General features: G+C 47.4%; 1 protein-coding gene across 1 annotated transcript in view; it reads left to right on the top strand.

Moving 5' to 3' along the window:
- The window catches only part of TLR5 (toll like receptor 5), a 45,895-nt gene extending 39,167 nt beyond the window's left edge, over positions 1–6,728 (top strand). The window contains exon 2 of the mRNA XM_088467866.1: positions 2,187–6,728. Coding sequence (XP_088323992.1) covers positions 2,194–4,788 — 2,595 coding nt within the window. The 5' untranslated portion in view covers positions 2,187–2,193 and the 3' untranslated portion in view covers positions 4,789–6,728. The remainder of the gene's footprint in view (positions 1–2,186) is intronic.
- Positions 6,729–18,255: the final 11,527 nt, after the last annotated feature.

Genomic DNA, 18,255 nt, shown 5'->3' with positions numbered 1-18,255 from the left:
CCACTCACGATCACGATGCGATGTGCGTCCCCGCTGGTCGCACATCGCATCTTCAGATCTGCCGTGCAGTAGGGCAGATCTGACAATCTAGGAGGCGATGCACTGTGACAGTCTGACTGCAGGAGAGATCGTATGAAGATTGGACACCAAATTGTGTGCAGATCGTGTGCAGAGCTGCCGGGGAGAGTTTCAAGGGAAATCATACACAAATCGTACACATCGGCTGATCGTGTGCAGATCGCCAAGTGTGTGGCCAGCTTTAGTCTTTCTGGGTAAGTTCTGTGCTGATGGCAGTGCCGGCTCCAGGGTTAGGAGCACCCTGTGCCGGCCCTTGAGAAGGCGCCCAAACGTCCGCGCGCGATCGCATTTGGAGGCGTGGCCACCATAGGCCACGCCCCCCTGTGTGACGTTATTTTGAGGCGTGCCGCATGGCACGCCTCCAAACAACGTCATGCTGGGGGTAAAGCCCAGCACTCCATCACTGGCTGGGCTTCCCCCAGCCCTCTGCAATCAGTGCGCGCGGCATCCATTCACACTCCGGGGGTCCGGCACAGCTGCGGCTTTGGGGGTCCCTAACCTCCCGATTTGACCACCCGCCCGCCACTTCGGCCCGCGGGTGGGACTGCGGGACAGTACTATCCCGCTGAAATCGGGATGCTGGGGAGGGGTGCCGCCCCTCTACGGGTGGCGCCCCTGTGCGACCGCACTGGTCGAACTCCCCTAGAGCCGGCCCTGGCTGTAGGCCATGCACCATTTTTGTTGCCCTTCTTTGTACCGTCTCTAATATATATACTGTATGCCCCGACACCATGCCCTTAATGTAGTTTGGCCGTGTCTGAACACCTACTGTGCATATTTGCACACCCATTCCCAACCCAGTCCCGACGGCGAAGTCAGGTCGGGCATACACATGACAAAAGACAAACATTGTGACAATTTGCTTATGCACACAAAAGAGGAAATGCAACTTGCAGCCCAAAAAAATCATGTTTACATCTCACTCTGAATATGGCTTAATATGGGCCAGCATACTGTACATGAGACGCCCCCTAGTGGTGATGCCAAGTTGCCAACAGGGTTTTCTTACGGATCTATGCAAGCTTTGTGATACAAAATGTAGCAAACAGTGATACACGTATGTCCCATAATGCAAAGCTGTAGAATTCAGCGTAACAATAAAGATTAGAGGGCTGTGTTAGGAATGATAACAATTGGGTTGAGGGCTGGGGAGTGGGTTCGATTACACCTCTAATGTCATACATCGCCTGTCACGCATTTTAAAAACACGGCGGACAATGGAAACAGTGATACCTTCCTGCTCTGGATGTTTGACAAAGTAAATTGGCAGGATTTGTAGGTAGCTGGTAAACGAGACTAAGAAACACACAAGTGAAAGCTCCTCAGAAAGCTGGGCGGTGAGACATTACTGATCTGTGATAAAAGAGAGGACACATCAATGGCAACATCTAGAGACGCAGCACAATGTCCGTAGATCCGCGAACATTCTAAAGGCAGCGACACGAGTGATTCCCGCATTGTTTTATTCCAGCGATTATTGTAGAATAGGTCAGGACACCGGCTGGCGGTCTCCCTGCCCCCGTACACAACATCACCAGCTTCTGAAACGGTCGGGGAAAGGCAATATTGACATTTACATGAGAAGGGAGAAAAAAAACAAAGCTGAATTTTGGTAGAGGGTTTCATTCATTGACATTGTTATAGTTCTGTATACCTCAGAGAGGGCCTTCATAGGGGATGTATTCGGCATCCCAACGGCCAGATTTATTGTTTCGTCCACACTACTTTTTTTTTTGGTGACTTTGGTGACAACTGAAGGCAACAAATTCAGGTACAGTTAGATACGCTCTTCTAGAGGGAGCAGCCGGTGGCAAAAATACTCAGGAGGCTGGGGCGGGGGCTTCAGGTGTGCGGACCAATCCACCACTCCCTGGCCCTCCCTTAAAGCTTACTATGGGGCCCGCCAATGCCAAGTTCTGCCCTTGATACTATTATTCTACTGTATCCATTCATTTAGAATACCCACAAAGGCAAAACTTTTATTTGGTACTGGTCACAGAGGTTCAGATATTGGCAAAGGTGTTATCGGGAATATTATTTTACAGCACTGGTATATGTGTTTTGTGTACTCGCCAACGATATGCTAACTCTCCTTTTTATCTATTTAGGCAGATCATGTTGTACCAGCTGGCACTTCTCTTCGTTGGCCCTTTCCTCGGCTACAGCAGGGAGTTGCGCTGTGAGAGTATTGGACCGGAAGCCTGGTTTTTATTCTGCAATCTCACTCAGATCCCACAGATACCGATTAACTCTACAAAGCTGGTCTTGGGTTTTAACTACATTCACGAAGTCAATTCCACATCCTTCCCGCTACTGGAGAACTTGGTCGAATTGCAACTTAACAGTCAGAAAACGGAAAAGCTAACAATCCAGAAGAACAGCTTCCGTAATCTGCCGAACCTCGTTATGCTAGATCTGTCTTATAACGTAATGCTGGTCCTGGATCAGGAGGCCTTTGTGGGCTTATCGAGACTGCAGAACCTTGTATTATACTTCAACGGATTAAACAGCTCCATTCTGGAAAACAACTATTTTAGGGATTTGATATCTTTGCAATTCTTGGACCTTTCCAGCAACAAAATAACGTACCTCAAACCCAATCCCTTGTTCTATTATTTACATTACTTTGAAATACTAGTGTTAAAACATAATTGGATTTCCAGAATTTGCGAAGGAGATTTACACAGCTTCCAGCAGAAATACTTTACCATCTTGGACCTTTCATCCAATCCGTTTTATCTCTCAGGCACCAGTGCCTGGGGACAGTGCGGAAATCCCTTCCGCAATATTTATTTTGATACGCTGATGCTTTCCAACAATTCCTTCAACTACCAAGCTACGGGAGCGCTGTGCAACGCTTTAAACGGAACCAAACTTCTGCAACTAAAGCTAGATAGACACGGAATGGGAGCAGGATTTGGGTTCAAAAACATTAAGGATCCAGATAACACCACCTTCGCCGGACTGGTGAACAGTAACCTTCAAATCCTCGATATATCTTTCGGGAGTATTTTTTCGCTGAAACCATACGTGTTTGGTAACCTCTCAGATCTGCTGATGCTAGTCCTCTCTAACAACAAAATAAACCAAATTGAACCATACGCGTTTCAAGGTCTTCCCAGACTCCAACATCTTCATATGTCCTCTAACCTATTAGGCGAAATATATGGTGAGGCTTTCGCCGAGATGACAAATTTAGTCCAGATTCACCTGGACAACAATCACATTGGGAAAATCGCCAACAATGCCTTTGCAGACCTCCCAAATCTGCAGTTTGTGAACCTACGGGGCAACGCAATCAAAAGCATTGTGTTTTGCGAAGCATTGCCAGTTGTGGTCTTCGTGGGTTTGCGCGAAAACAAGCTGAAGAGCATTGACAGCGAAAAATTGTATTCTTCGACCGTGGACTTGTCAGAGAATCAGTTGGTGGAACTCGATGACTTGACTAAACTTCTGCGCAGCCCGCTAATTCAGAACCTCTCGCTGAGAAAAAATCGTCTGTCTAGTTGCTATAGCGTTCGGATCTCACAAAACAATTCACTGCAGTATTTGGACCTTTCTGACAACATGATTCAGTTAATTTGGGGGCAAAGGTCTTGTCTGGACATGTTTCTAAATCTTTCCTCCCTTCAGGTATTAATCCTCATGAACAACTACCTTCAGTTTTTTCCAGATAGGATATTTGCTGGTCTGAGCTCCTTGCGAGTTCTTAACTTGTCATCCAACTTTTTCACGCATGTTACACCCGGTATGTTACCTGACAATCTGGAGACTTTGGATATATCCAAGAACCAGCTGCTCTCGCCCAACCCTGAGGTATTTTTTACTTTGAAAGCCCTTGATATAACAGACAACAAGTTCATCTGCGACTGCCCACTTGTAGGTTTTATAATATGGTTAAATCAAACTAACATTACCCTGCTGGGGTCACCCAACGACATCTACTGCGTCTATCCTGACCACCTGCTCTATAAGCCACTTTACATTCTCGATTACGAGGACTGCGACGAAAATACAGCGCTGAGACCACTCATGTTCTCTTTGTTTGTTTTTACTTCGGTTGTCATCGTAACCCTTTTAACATCAGCGATTGTGTACAACCATTTCCGCGGCATCTTCTTCGGCCTGTACAAGAGAATGATAAAGTCCGTACTCGAAGAGGGGTCGCCAGGGGAAGGAGCATGCAAGTATGACGCCTACTTGTGTTATGCCCAGAAGGACTTTCAGTGGGTGGAAAATGTCTTCCTCAAAAACCTTGATTCCGAGTATTGTGACAAGAACCGCTTCAGTCTGTGCTTTGAGGAAAGAAACTTCATTCCCGGGGAAGACCATTTCGTAAATATTCGTGATGCCATTTGGAACAGCAAGAAGACCATTTGCATTGTGACAAAGCAGTTCCTCCACGATGGGTGGTGCGTTGAAGCATTCAATTATGCCCAGAGCCGATATTTTACCGAACTGAAGGACGTCCTTATCATGGTTGTGGCTGGGTCACTCTCGCAGTACCAGATGAAGAAGTATAAGCCAATATGGGCATATATAAAAAGGTGCCAGTATTTGAAATGGCCGGAAGACTACCAGGATGTAGACTGGTTTCTTGGCAGACTCTCCTACAAAATATTAAAGGAGGAAAAGTTAGAAAACAGAGACTTAAAAGTGGCAACAAAAAGTTCAGCTTTAGAACTTCGACAAATAGCGACCATTTCTTGACCTGCTCCACAGAATACAACTGCGCACAGTATTTTGACTCATCAAGTAAACCAGATACGCCTTAGGCTGCATACCTTCGCCTTAAACGCCACACCCCTGTCCTCCGAATCACATTTGACCACACACCGGATCTAAAAGCTACACTCCGGTACTGTACTGGACTTTTTTTTTTTTTTACAAAATGAACTTTGGAGTGTATGTCGCCATGATACTGTATAGTTGGATCGGAAGACGTGAATCACTGCCAAATGTGAATGTACCCCCTACCAGGGGTAAAAACATGTTGAAGTATTTTTCTTTCTGAAGTGTTGAATTGTGATTTGCCAAAGAGACCTCTTGTTGTAGTACGACTTTGCTGGCAACCATTCACCAGTATGAATATGAAGGGTTAAATTGTAATTTCTTTATAAGATGCTTGTTTAATATCATAATGTAAATCAGCGATAGGCAACCTGACACGTGGGGGGACTCCTAACCTTCAAAAGGGACGCACATAACCCAGGGTTGCCTACCTTTAATATTCTCTTCCCGGGAGAAGCCCGGGTAAGAGAAGCAGCAGGGGACCGATGGGGGCGGGGCTTGACGATTCGCGTCATTAAGCCCCCCCCCGCGGTAAAATTGTCGCGATTGGGCACAATTTACATAGGGGGCTGGGCCAAATGCTGTGATTCATGCAGAATCACAGCTTAAGCCCCGCCCTCTTCACGGAGACCCGCGATTGCCGCGGGTATTCTCCTAATTCTGCCCACTTCACTAGGAAGCGGGCAGAATGCGGGAGAAATGCCTACCCTTCCGGGGGTGCGGGGGGTTGCCCGAAAAATCGGGAGCCTCCCGCGAAAACCGGGAGGGTAGGCATGTATGACATAACCTTTAATCTCGGTAATAGGTTACAACAATACATTTAGGGGTCTATTTACTAAGCCTTGGATGGTGATAAAGTGAACAGAGAGAAGGTACCAGCCAACCAGTTCCTAACTGTCATTTTTCAAACATTAGGAGCGGATTGGCTGATACCTTATCTTTCCATCCAAGGCTTAGTAAATAGGCCCCTTAATCACATAAAGAGATGCCTATCTGTAATAACATATCACTCTTATGGGCTATAACCAGGGTTGCTGACATTTAGCTCCCTCCTTCCGCGAGGGAGCTGTCGGGCTTCCAGAGGAGGGACGTGATGTGGCAAAAAAGGGGGGTGTGGCCATGCAAATGTCGCACCATTGGGGGCAGAGCATGGTCGTGACAGCGCCATCGCGTCCCCGCCCCCTTTTCACAATGCTGATATTAATGGCATTGTGGAGCAGGGGGCGGGCCGCAATGACGCGATTCAGCACAAATCGTGTCACCTCCCGCCCCTCTCGCGCTTTCCGTGGGCCCGTGAGCTGCACCCGATTTTCGGGAGGCTCTCGGACGAATCGGGAGGGTAGGCAAGTATGGCTATAACCAACATATCTGCCAATGCATCAGGAGGGAGGTGGGGGCCGCAGCTGAAGGCTCGGAACGCACGCTGCGCTAGGGTTGGCTATGTACAGGGTAGTAATGTATTGGGTCTATCATTGATTAGCTCCAGGCACTTAACCCGCGAGAACAGACCGCGTGACGCAACCCGCCGCTGACTGAATCTGCATCTAATATGTATATTGTGATGATGGTTTCTGTTACTGGTTTTCTACTGCTAAATTCAATACCTCATCTTGTCCTACTTTCTGTGCATTAGTCAAAGTGCGCCTGTCACCAGTACACAGAGTGGGCTGCGCCGCTGCTGACTCGCAACCAAATCGGTGATGTCATTCTTGCCTACATCATGGCTGCCCCACTGCGTCTAGACGACAGGTTTATTTTAAGAAATATTAAGGACATCACAATGTTTTCATGTATTATATGTACATACATTTTCTAGTACGGGCCGAGGAAAAACTGCTCTTATTTTTTACATCTGTTAATAAAAGGAAAATATATTCTATTTATGAAAGAAAAATGTATTTTCATTTTGTCATACTGCTTACCCAGAGGTGAATGATCTGTCTCGCTGCAGCGTTAGCGGGACTTGGTGAAGGGACTCGCTACATTATAGCAGCATGATATACAGGTCCTGACAGAGGCCCTGATTCAGAGCCGGATGCTCTGACAGAGCGCTCGCTCTGAATCAGGGCCGTCCTTCCTAATTTTAGAGCGGCCTCCTGGCCACTTGCATAGCTGTGGGTGACCACCCACAGCTACAGCGAGCGGCCAAAAAGATGGTCGCAATGGTCAAGACCATCGCGACCATCGAGCTTGAGACGAGACCCTTGTGGTAGGGTCTCTTCTGCCACAAGCCCTGGAGTGCTTTCGGCTCTATCAGAGCCGAGAGCACTCCCACTGACATCACTTGTGATGTCAGTGGGGCCGGCCCCAGACGGTAGGCGTTCCCATGGGAATGCCTCCGTCTGGGTAGCCACGCCCCGGCATGCCCACCAAAGGGGACGTGCTGTCACTCGCCATCGACAGCAGGCCCCCTTTGTAGCGAGACCCGGAGCGACGGCTTGGCCATCGCTATCCGGGTCTCGCGCATGCGCACTATGGAGCCGGCTCCCTAGTGCGCATGCGCACTGGGCCAACATCGACCCGCGGTGCGCAATTTGTATAATTTGCATGAAAGGAAAATGCTGAATACTTTGGCGTACAGCAAACAAACGCTGGGCCTGATTTTCTCCTTTTCCAATTTATTTCATGTTTTTGTAAAATAGTATTTCATGCTTCATGAAAATGGTACGGGAAGCCTAGGACTGGGCTTCCAGTTTCAGTGCCCACATGTAGACCGGTATGCCAAAGCGCACTAGCGCACAACACACCAGCTGCCCTGGCTACCTTTTATAAAAAAAATGGCAGTGATAGTGTGCTCCTAAATAAATCTATGCGGACGCACCACCTATTAAAGTCTTATACGTCTGAAACATGCCGACAACATGCCCACGTAAAGGGGCCTATCTTTTGAACGATCCGACCAAAACCAGGAGATTTTGGTTGCATTGTTCAGAAAGTCGTCTAATGGATAGCCGGCAAGGAACAGCGATGAGCGTGCACGCTGGGTCCTTGCTGACCCCGACTATCTATGGAACATGCCCGTCAACCTGACGACGATCATCAGGTTCCACATGTTCCCAGATAGGAGGTTGGGATCCTGCACTGAATGATGTTCAGTGAACGCTGTTCAGTGCGGACACCGTACCCGGCGACCTGAAGGACTGAATGCTAATCGTTCAGTTTTTTAGGTCGCGTAATGTATAGGCCCTTTAAGAGGGATACGGACTGTGAATGAGGCCCATATTGGCTAAATAGTTGATAGAGAATAGGCGGACATTTTTAAAGAGTTAAGCAGATACCATATACAGTGTGATGGTAATCAGATAAGTTTGCTTGATACAAGGTAAAAGCCAGTTTTGGACATTTTAAGTATTTTATATGGGGGAAATGAATCACCAAAGTGAGAGTTACTCAGGAGATGAGTGATGTGTCAGTGAGGACAGGGCTGCATGTGACAGGGGCAGTGACATGATGTGAGGAGGGGAAAGGAGGCAGCAGGAAGCCACAGACGGAGAGTTATATAGTGGGAGGAGCAGGGTCCCCAGCAGCACAGGGTATATCAGGAGATGGGATGTGTTAGTGAGGACAGGGCTGCATGTGACAGGGGCAGTGACATGATGTGAGGAGGGGAAAGGAGGCAGCAGGAAGCCACAGACGGAGAGTTATATAGTGGGAGGAGCAGGGTCCACAGCAGCACAGAGTATATCAGGAGATGAGTGATGTGTTAGTGAGGACAGGGCTGCATGTGATGGGGCAGTGACATTATGGGAGGAGGGGGATGAGAGTTATATTGTAGAAAACAGAATAGTGATTTCAGTCTCCTATCATAGTGATGCGGAAAGATTATGGCGTCAAATGTAACTTTATCAGAAAACAAAATTCATTCAGCCTATTACAGTAATAAGTGTTTCACTATAATGTCCATTTAAAGAGGATGTGTTGTGTTTAAGATAAAGTTCATTATTTATGTTTTTATAGTACACCAGACCTCAGAGGAGACGCTACCTTTCCCTATAGGACTAGCTAAAGAGCAGACTTAGATATAATTAGGATATACAGAATGCACGAGGCATTACATAAGACTAACTTAAACATGACAGGTCCTCTTTAGGAATACTAATAGAAATATACATAGACTATCATCTACAATTAGCTCGTTAGTCTATTCGCTAAGCGTTCCTCGCCCCCTGGGGAAAGATGCCGCTATACCTCTATTCAGCATGGTGTAAAGTCTAGTTCCCAGCACTAGCAAATGTCTCAGTTCTCCCTAATGAGATGGAGATGATCTTTATTCCTCGTCACCGCTCTTACGTCTTCGCAGCCAATGATTTGTTCTCAGGAGACCCCACAGGAACACGCTGACCGTCTCTGGTATCAGCCCAGCTTAGAACAAATGGCTTAATACACTAATGTGGACTTGTTTCTCTGCAGGACCATTGTGATCGCAGATCCCCTGGGACCTGAGACAGGGAAAACAATTCCACTCGCATAGGCAAACGCAGGGGGGGTTTCCGTCTGCCTGGAAACCCCCCTCCCCAGCACACACCATGACCTCAATAGAAATAGTAATATAATAGAATGTTACTAGTGCTGCATGTTCTTCTCAGTATCACAAATGAAATGATTAGCACCACCTGTGGATCTTTTAAAATGTGTCAGCCAGTAATAAATAACCTGTGCACCAACTAGGAGATGTGGAAAACATGCACTGTTATAGACCATCAATAGGGTTAATAATTAATACTGTATAATAATACACTATTCAGTACCTAAGGAAGGAGACCAATATGTACATATATGTCCAGGGCGGTATACAATCGGGAAGCCGGCTGACCCATACTTACCGAGTCTGCCAGCCCCCTCCAGGATGTGGGCTTCCAGGTTGGCGCAGCAGGGAGGGGGCGGGCGGTTTAAGTTGGCGGAGCGAGGGCGTGCCAACATGATCGTGTCATCGCGGCCCCGTTCCCGCTTTATAATGGCGATATTATAAAAGAGGGGGCGGAGCTACGATGACGCGATTTAGCGCAACTCGCGTAATCGCACCCCCAGGCTGCTCACTTTCACTTCAGGCACGGGGGAGGTCACCAATCCGAGGAACTTGCTTACTCTTGCGGGGTGCCGGGAACGGCATCCGATTTTCGGGAGGCTCCCGGCGGTCCCAGGAGAGTAGGCAAGTTTGTGCAGACCTCTCCTGAACTCTACATCGGCAGGCGCTGCAGACAGAAATCACAGAGAGAATCATGCATCGGCCATTTTCCTGGAGAGCTGTGCATGCACAGTAGAGAAGTCACAGGGAAAATGTCGTGGACACGCCATTTTCTTGGAGACCTGTGCATGCACAGTAGAGAAGTCACAGGGGACACGTCATGGACACGCCATTTTCCTGGAGACCTGTGCATGCACAGTAGAGAAGTCACAGGGGACACGTCATGGACACGCCATTTTCCTGGAGACCTGTGCATGCACAGTAGAGAAGTCAAATGGGACACGTCATGGACACGCCATTTTCCTGGAGACCTGTGCATGCACAGTAGAGAAGTCACAGGGGACCCGTCGTGGACATGTAATTTTCCTGGAGACCTGTGCATTCACAGTAGAGAAGTCACAGGGGACACGTCGTGGACACACCATTTTCCTGGAGACCTGTGCATGCACAGTAGAGAAGTCACAGGGAAAATGTCGTGGACACGCCATTTTCCTGGAGATCTGTGCATGCACAGTAGAGAATTCACAGGGAAAATGTCGTGGACACGCCATTTTCCTGGAGACCTGTGCATGCACAGTAGAGAAGTCACAGGGAACATGTCGTGGACACGTCATTTTCCTGGAGACCTGTGCATTCACAGTAGAGAAGTCACAGGGAACATGTCGTGGATACGCCATTTTCCTGCAGACCTGTGAATGCCAGTAGAAAAGTCACAGGGAAAATGGCGTGGACTCGCCATTTTCCTGCAGACCTGTGAATGCCAGTAGAAAAGTCACAGGGAAAATGGCGTGGACTCGCCATTTTCCTGGAGACCTGTGCATGCACAGTAGAGAAGTCACAGGGGACACATTGTGGACACGCCATTTTCCTGCATGCACAGTAGATTCTGACACAAAGCCAGAGTCTTCTAGGCTGCAAGAAAGGAGGGGGCCGCACAGAGATGCACATGGACTGTCTCCTCTCTTAAACCGCTTGTCTAGCACTTACCATTCCTATTACATCTCAATCGTAGAGGGCCAGGCACATACAGTCCTCTGTCTGCCATACCATATCATAAAGTGATGGGTTACTGTCGGTGTAGGTGGAGGGTGGACCGAGGACCTGGGTTATACTGTAGTTGCTAAAAATGGAAGTGCTAGATGTACTAACCATTACGGGCCCTATACATCAGGTGGCCCTATCCCCAAACCAACCAGAACCACTGATCGGCGGCCATCGATGATCGCAGATCCGTCAGGGTATCGGGAAAATTCGTCATGCTAAAAGTCCCTGATTTGCCAATCCCGATTATATTTTGGTCGGGATCGGCAAATCCAACATTTTGGATTTCACCAATGCCCCAAACCTGGCGTCTGTGGATTGCGAAATTGTGGAAATCCATCACTGATGTATATGGACCATAAGCTGTTACTTTATAGTGAGATATTGGTTGTAGCTGGTTTTCTGACTCTCATGGGGCCCATACTGTACATCGGCAATCTCCAAAAAACAATTCACAGATTCTGTGATTTTTTTTTCCCCCATTTTAAAAATTCCCCATTCTACTAATCTGCCCCCGCACATTACAGATATTGGAGCTCGTTCAGGAGCTCGCTTGCAAAAGGAGCCGGGTATGCAAATCAAGCGATCGCACTTTGCGTTGTAAGGACGCCCTCTATGTCGTGGAGAGCGATGGCAGTGAGCGTGCGCAGGACTATAAAACCTCCCACCTCTCTCTCGCAGCACACGCCATCTCCAGGACGTGTGTATTTAATCGGGAACATCGAGGGCCATCGGTGCTGCTCGCAGCGCTTGTGATAGACCCTACCCTCCCGCAAGCACTGCGAGCAGTTCTGGCTAAAAAAACAACCAAGTGATGTGTTCAATGATGCTACTTTGCTAATTATACACACCCATTAAACTCCGTTCTGATGCCCAGACACGCCTGCGTTCGCACATCCACGCCCCCGTTCACAAGCACCTTCCCCCTGTTACTACCCAAAAACAGCGCTATCTGTCACTCAAAGTAGCGGCCAGTCTGTGTGCAATGAGCGCTCAATTCCCGATCGCTAAGACTGGCTTGCGCACGCGCATTGCGAACCAAACGCATGTGCCGATGTTATCGACAAGAGCGAGCGGCCACTGCTTAGCGATTGGGTCTGCATGAGCTCCATTGTTCAGGGATTTGCAGATAATTTTCAGCAAGTCACAGATTTGCCAATCTTGAAAGACTCATAATTTTAATAACAATGGGCGGCAATTCGGCTGATCGCCTCCATACACTACCAATCTACACCCCCAATTTATCGCCAATTGATCGCTGAAATTCAACGTGTTGGACAACTTGATTTAGTAACTCCGAAACAGCAATCACTGAACTTTAAATGTTGGCGATTTTTTTGGACCAATCATCTGCAAGACGCCAAACTGCACCAATTAATCACAGCTGTATGAGGGCCTAATGTTATATATAGATAATTGGTATTTTTTAAATAGCTATAATCAAATACAGCACATTCCCAACTTACCAGTATTCAATACAGAGCCTATTCTAAATTTAAGATGAAAAAAGCATTCAGGTGACCTGTATACAATATAGAGAGCATTATAATGATTTCTATATAATACAGAGAGCATTCTATCAATCTCTATACAATACAGAGATCATTCTAGTGATCCCTAACCAATTCAGAGAGCTTTACAGTAATATCTATGCAATACAGACAACATTTTAGTGATCTCTTATACAATACAGAGAGCATTCTAGTGATTATTATTATAATTTATATACATACCGGTTCCGCAGCGCCTTAAAAACTACATAAACAAATAAGTGAACAAGAAACTGGTGACTTATGATACTATACATTGCAGGACAAGGACAAGGTTTATATACATTGCTGCATTGGTAATCATAAAACAATTGAGAGAGCGGAACGGGTGTGTAATGCTGCCGGATGTATTGCCTGCGGACTAAATACTGACGCTGGAAGCCCGAACCGTCAGGATCCTAGCTGGGGCTCACCCTAACCCTCCCCTCTCCCCCCTTAACCCTTCCTTAGTGGTGTCTAACCCTAACTTCCCCCACGGTGTTGCCTAACCCTAACCTCCCTCCGGTTATGCCTAAGCCTAACTCCACCTCCGCGAATCCTAAACCTAACCCTCCCGGGGTGGTTCCTAACTCTAATCCCCCCTCCCCGTACCCTAAACCTAACCCTCCCGGTGTGGTGCCTAACCCTAAGTCCCCCTGGGGGTTCCCTAACCTAACCCTCCCCACCGCGGCTAAGAGCTAACACTGCCCGGCTTACCTTCATCAGGAAGTTTAGATTCCTGCATCGGGATCTAGCATCTGATGTAAATTCCGTGATGCCGGAATTTAGTCAGATGCCTTCCCAGCTGTTGCCATTTTGACCGCGTCCCCAGAGAGCAAATCTAGTGATCTCTGCAATATAGACAATATTCTAGTGATCTCTAAACAATACATGGAGCATTCTAGTGACAAATGAACAATACATAGAGCATCATAATTACCAATATACAATACAGAGAACATCTTAGGTAGAGTTATGCAATGCACTGAGCATTATAATGTCCAATTAACATCAATGAGAACATTCTAATTACCTCAATATAATAAAGAAAGCATTATATTTACCATTAAACAATGCAGAGAGCATTTTAGTTAAATCAGTACAATACAGAATGCATTCTAGTGACCAATAAACAATGGAAAGCATTCCAGCAACCAATTTACAGCACAGAGAAGATTCTAGTGACATATATACAATACCATATAAACAATATACAGGACATTCTATTGATCACTAAAAAATATAGATATCAATTAGTGAACAATTTCCAAATCAGAGCTCTGATATAAGACCATACCAATGACACCTGTACAAAACATTCTAGTGACCAATATACTATACATAGAGTATCTATACAATACAGAAATAATTTTAGTAACACAGGGAGCATTCAGACAATATTCTACCGACCACTGCACAATACAGAGAGCATTCTAATGACCTGTATACAATACAAAGAGCATTTTAATGGCAGCAACTATACAATTTAGAAATACTGTAATTTTATTGATAATCTACAATAAAGAGAGTGATCTAGGGACCCTACACAATACACTACTTTTGCTGCACATACAGCATTCTAGTGAACGCTATACAATATAGTGACCTCTATGCAATAGAGAAGTTAGAAACCCAGGGCCTGATTCGGTTGGATGGCGGCTGCGATTATGCACGCAGTCTGACTATGATGATATGCTAATCCACTGCGATCGCAATGCCGTCGCCGCACAACATTAGGATGCCCACCTTAGTTTACACACATCCATAAGACTTTGCAAGACTGCGAAAACATCGGTAACATCGACTACAATCGGAGCCTCGCGCACACTTGCACAAGCTCGGACCATACTCACGCCCATGACATTCCCATTATTATTATCATTTATTTATATGGCGCCACAAGTGTTCCACAGCGCCTTACACAGTACATAAACAAATAGGTGGCCAGTGACTTACAGTACAATACAATACATTACAATACAATACAGGACTTACAGTACAGTACAATACAAATATACAATACAATACATTACAGTACAATACAATACAATACAGGACTTACAGTACAGTACAATACAATACAATACATTACAGTACAATACAATACAATACAGGACTTACAGTACAATACAGTACAATATGATACATGACTTACAGTACAGTACAATACAATACAATACATTACAGTACAATACAATACAATACAGGACTTACAGTACAATACAGTACAATACAATACAATACAGGACTTACAGTACAATACAATACAATACCATACAATACAGTACAATACAATACAATACAGTACAATACAATAGAGGACAAGAACATGGATAATATACAAAAGCAGCCAAGTGTTAGGCACCCTAGTGGGGAGTAAGAAGTAGATGAAAGTAAAGTAGGGAGAAGCACAAGAGGATAGAGGGCCCTGCTCATAAGAGCTTACATTCTAAAAGGGAGGGACAGACAAACAGGTGTGGCACATGCCCATTATACGCCCCCTTTTTGCAATCACTTTAGGTCACCGTGATCGCAAACCTCTTCTAGCAATGATGGACGCAATTGCGAACACCATCGAACACTGGGATTTGTGCGTGCGTGCGTAGTAAGGAATTTCTGGATGTGAATCAGGCCCTCTGATGCTGTCTGCTCGCCCATACGATGGGTGCAAGATCATGGAGAGCTGCTGTGCCTCCTCTCCACATGACGCACCACAGGATGCGAAGGTCTAAGCTTTAGAGAAGTGCCCAACCCTTCCCCCCTGCATCCGTCGCGCTGTCTCTGTCCGTGGTACGTTTATGCTTTGTACCTACGCGATGGTTCACTGCTATGCATTGGATTTACCCAGTTTATTTTAACCCATGTACGGCGCAGTAAACACTTTTTTTCTACCAAATAAATAAAATAATGATGTTACCCTTGGATCGGGCAATGCTTCTATATTGCTCTGCGTTATAGGACTGTCAGAACTACATAATGTGATTGGTATTTAGGGCTTACAGTGCCTTAGGTACATCCCTATAGATCATAGATATTATGCCAATCCATGTCTGGTACAATATATTGTGTGCAGGGCCGGACTGGCCATCGGGCCCTTCTGGCAAATGCCAGAAGGGCCGATGGCTAAATGGGCCGGTTTGGCTGAGTGCAGGCTTACTGGGCGGTACACCCTCCCGGGCGGTGCCATGCTCAGTCAGCAAAGAATTTTCTCTAATGCGCGGCCCCGTCATTGCGCGATGATGTCATGACGCAATCGCGTCATGACGCGGCCAGCATCCAAGCCCCTTGGCAATGGGGGCATTGTTAATCTGAGCAGGAGGGTGAGCGCCTGAGCGGCGCGCTATATAGAAAGTCTGCTGGCCTGGAGGTGGAACCACACGAGCCGCTCCTCATTCAGAAGAGCCGCACTTTCGGGTTATAGTGCTGGTAATGAAATGGTAGCTTAAACCCGGGCATCAGCGACAGAAGTGCAGCAGCGTCACAGAGGACTGTATACGGGGACTATTTAAGACCTTCTCTTCACACTCCAAAACTACATAAGGTATCTCTCTCTCTCTGCCATCTCCACCATTAGTTTCCTTCTGTCTCTCATCTCACCATATTCCTCCTCCTCCTCCTCTTACTCTTTCTTCCATCTGCCCTGATTTCTTCTCTCTCTTTTCTGTTTCCCCCTATTCTCCTCTCATCTCCCCCTATACCTAAACTGCTGTCTGTCCTTATTCATCCTGTCTCCCCTATTCCTCCTGTATACTGTCTTTCCCTATTCCTATATATCCCATCTCCCCCTATTACACCTCTCTCTCTAGCAGGTCCCCCTCTTTCTCCTATGTCTCTCCCGACTTCCCCTATTCCCAGTCTCTCTCTCCCAGCTCCCCCATGCCTCCTCTCTCTCTAGCAGGTTCCCCTCTTTCTCCTATGTCTCTCCCGTCTCCCCCTATTCCTCCTCTCTCCCAGCTTCCCCTCTTTCTCCCAGCTCCCCCTATTTCTCCCAGCTCCCCCTATTTCTCCCAGCTCCCCCTATTTCTCCTATGTCTCTCCCAGCTCCCCCTATTTCTCCTATGTCTCTCCCGTCTCCCCCTATTCCTCCTCTCTCCCAGCTCCCCCTATTTCTCCTATGTCTCTCCCTTCTCCCCCTATTCCTCCTCTCTCCCAGCTCCCCCTATTTCTCCTATGTCTCTCCCAGCTCCCTCTATTTCTCCTATGTCTCTCCCAGCTCCCCCTATTTCTCCTATGTCTCTCCCAGCTCTCTCTATTTCTCCTATGTCTCTCCCAGCTCCCTCTATTTCTCCTATGTCTCTCCCAGCTCCCCCTATTTCTCCTATGTCTCTCCCAGCTCCCCCTATTTCTCCTATGTCTCTCCCGTCTCCCCCTATTCCTCCTCTCTCCCAGCTCCCCCTATTTCTCCTATGTCTCTCCCGTCTCCCCCTATTCCTCCTCTCTCCCAGCTCCCCCTATTCCTCCTCTCTCCCAGCTCCCCCTATTTCTCCTATGTCTCTCCCAGCTCCCCCTATTTCTCCTACGTCTCTCCCAGCTCCCCCTATTTCTCCTACGTTTCTCCCAGCTCCCCCTATTTCTCCTATGTCTCTCCCAGCTCCCCCTATTCCTCCTCTCTCCCAGCTCCCCCTATTCCTCCTCTCTCCCAGCTCCCCCTATTCCTCCTCTCTCCCAGCTCCCCCTATTTCTCCTATGTCTTTCCCAGCTTCCCCAATTTCTTCTCTCTCTCTGGGTTCTCCCTGTTCCTTCACACTCTCTCTCTCCCTATTCCGTCTCTCTCTCTGTCTCTCTCTGTCTGTCTCTTTCTCCCTCTCCCTTCTCTCTCTCTCTCTCTCTCTCCCTATTCCGTCTCTCTCCCCCTATTCCATCTCTCTGTCTCTTTCTCCCTCTCTCTCCTCTCCTTCTCTCTCTCCTCTCTCTCCTCTCCCTCTCTCCTCTGCCACCTCTCCCTCTCTCTCCCTGTTCCTTCACTCTGTCTCTCCTCTCCCTGTTCCTTCACTCTCTCTCTCCTCTCCCTGTTCCTTCACTCTCTCTCTCCTCTCCCTGTTCCTTCACTCTCTCTCTCTCTCTCTCTCTCTCTCTCTCTCTCAGGGCTCTCCCTATTCCTTCTCTTTCTCCGGGCTCTTCCTATTCCTTCTCTCCCTCCCTATCATCCCCTCTCTCTCTCTCTCTCTCTCTCTCTCTTTCTCCCTCTCTCTCTCTTTCTCCCTCCCCCTATTCCTTCTCTCTTTCTCCCTATTCCTTCTCTTTCTCCCTATTCCTTCTCTCTCTTTCTCCCTATTCCTTCTCTCTCTCTCTCTCTCTCTCTCTCCCTATTCCATCTCTCTCTTCTCTCTCGGCTCTCTCTCTCTCTCTCTCTCTCTGGGTTTTCCCTGTTCCTTCTCTCTCTCTCTCTCTCTCTCTCTCTCTCTCTCTCTCTCGGGGCTCTCCCTGTTCCTTCTCTCTCTCAGGGCTCTCCCTGTTCCTTCTCTCTCTCGGGGCTCTCCCTGTTCCTTCTCTCTCTCGGGGCTCTCCCTGCTCCTTCACTCTTTCGGGGCTCTCCCTGTTCCTTCGCTCTCTCGGGGCTCTCCCTGTTCCTTCACTCTCTCGGGGCTCTCCCTGTTCCTTCACTCTCTCAGGGCTCTCCCTGTTCCTTCT

The sequence above is a fragment of the Taudactylus pleione genome, unplaced genomic scaffold (assembly GCF_031769625.1).
Source record: "Taudactylus pleione unplaced genomic scaffold, aTauple2 ptg000011l, whole genome shotgun sequence".
NCBI lineage: Eukaryota > Metazoa > Chordata > Amphibia > Anura > Myobatrachidae > Taudactylus > Taudactylus pleione.
Note: the sequence above shows the minus strand (reverse complement) of the source record. Positions and strands in the feature narration are given on the sequence as shown.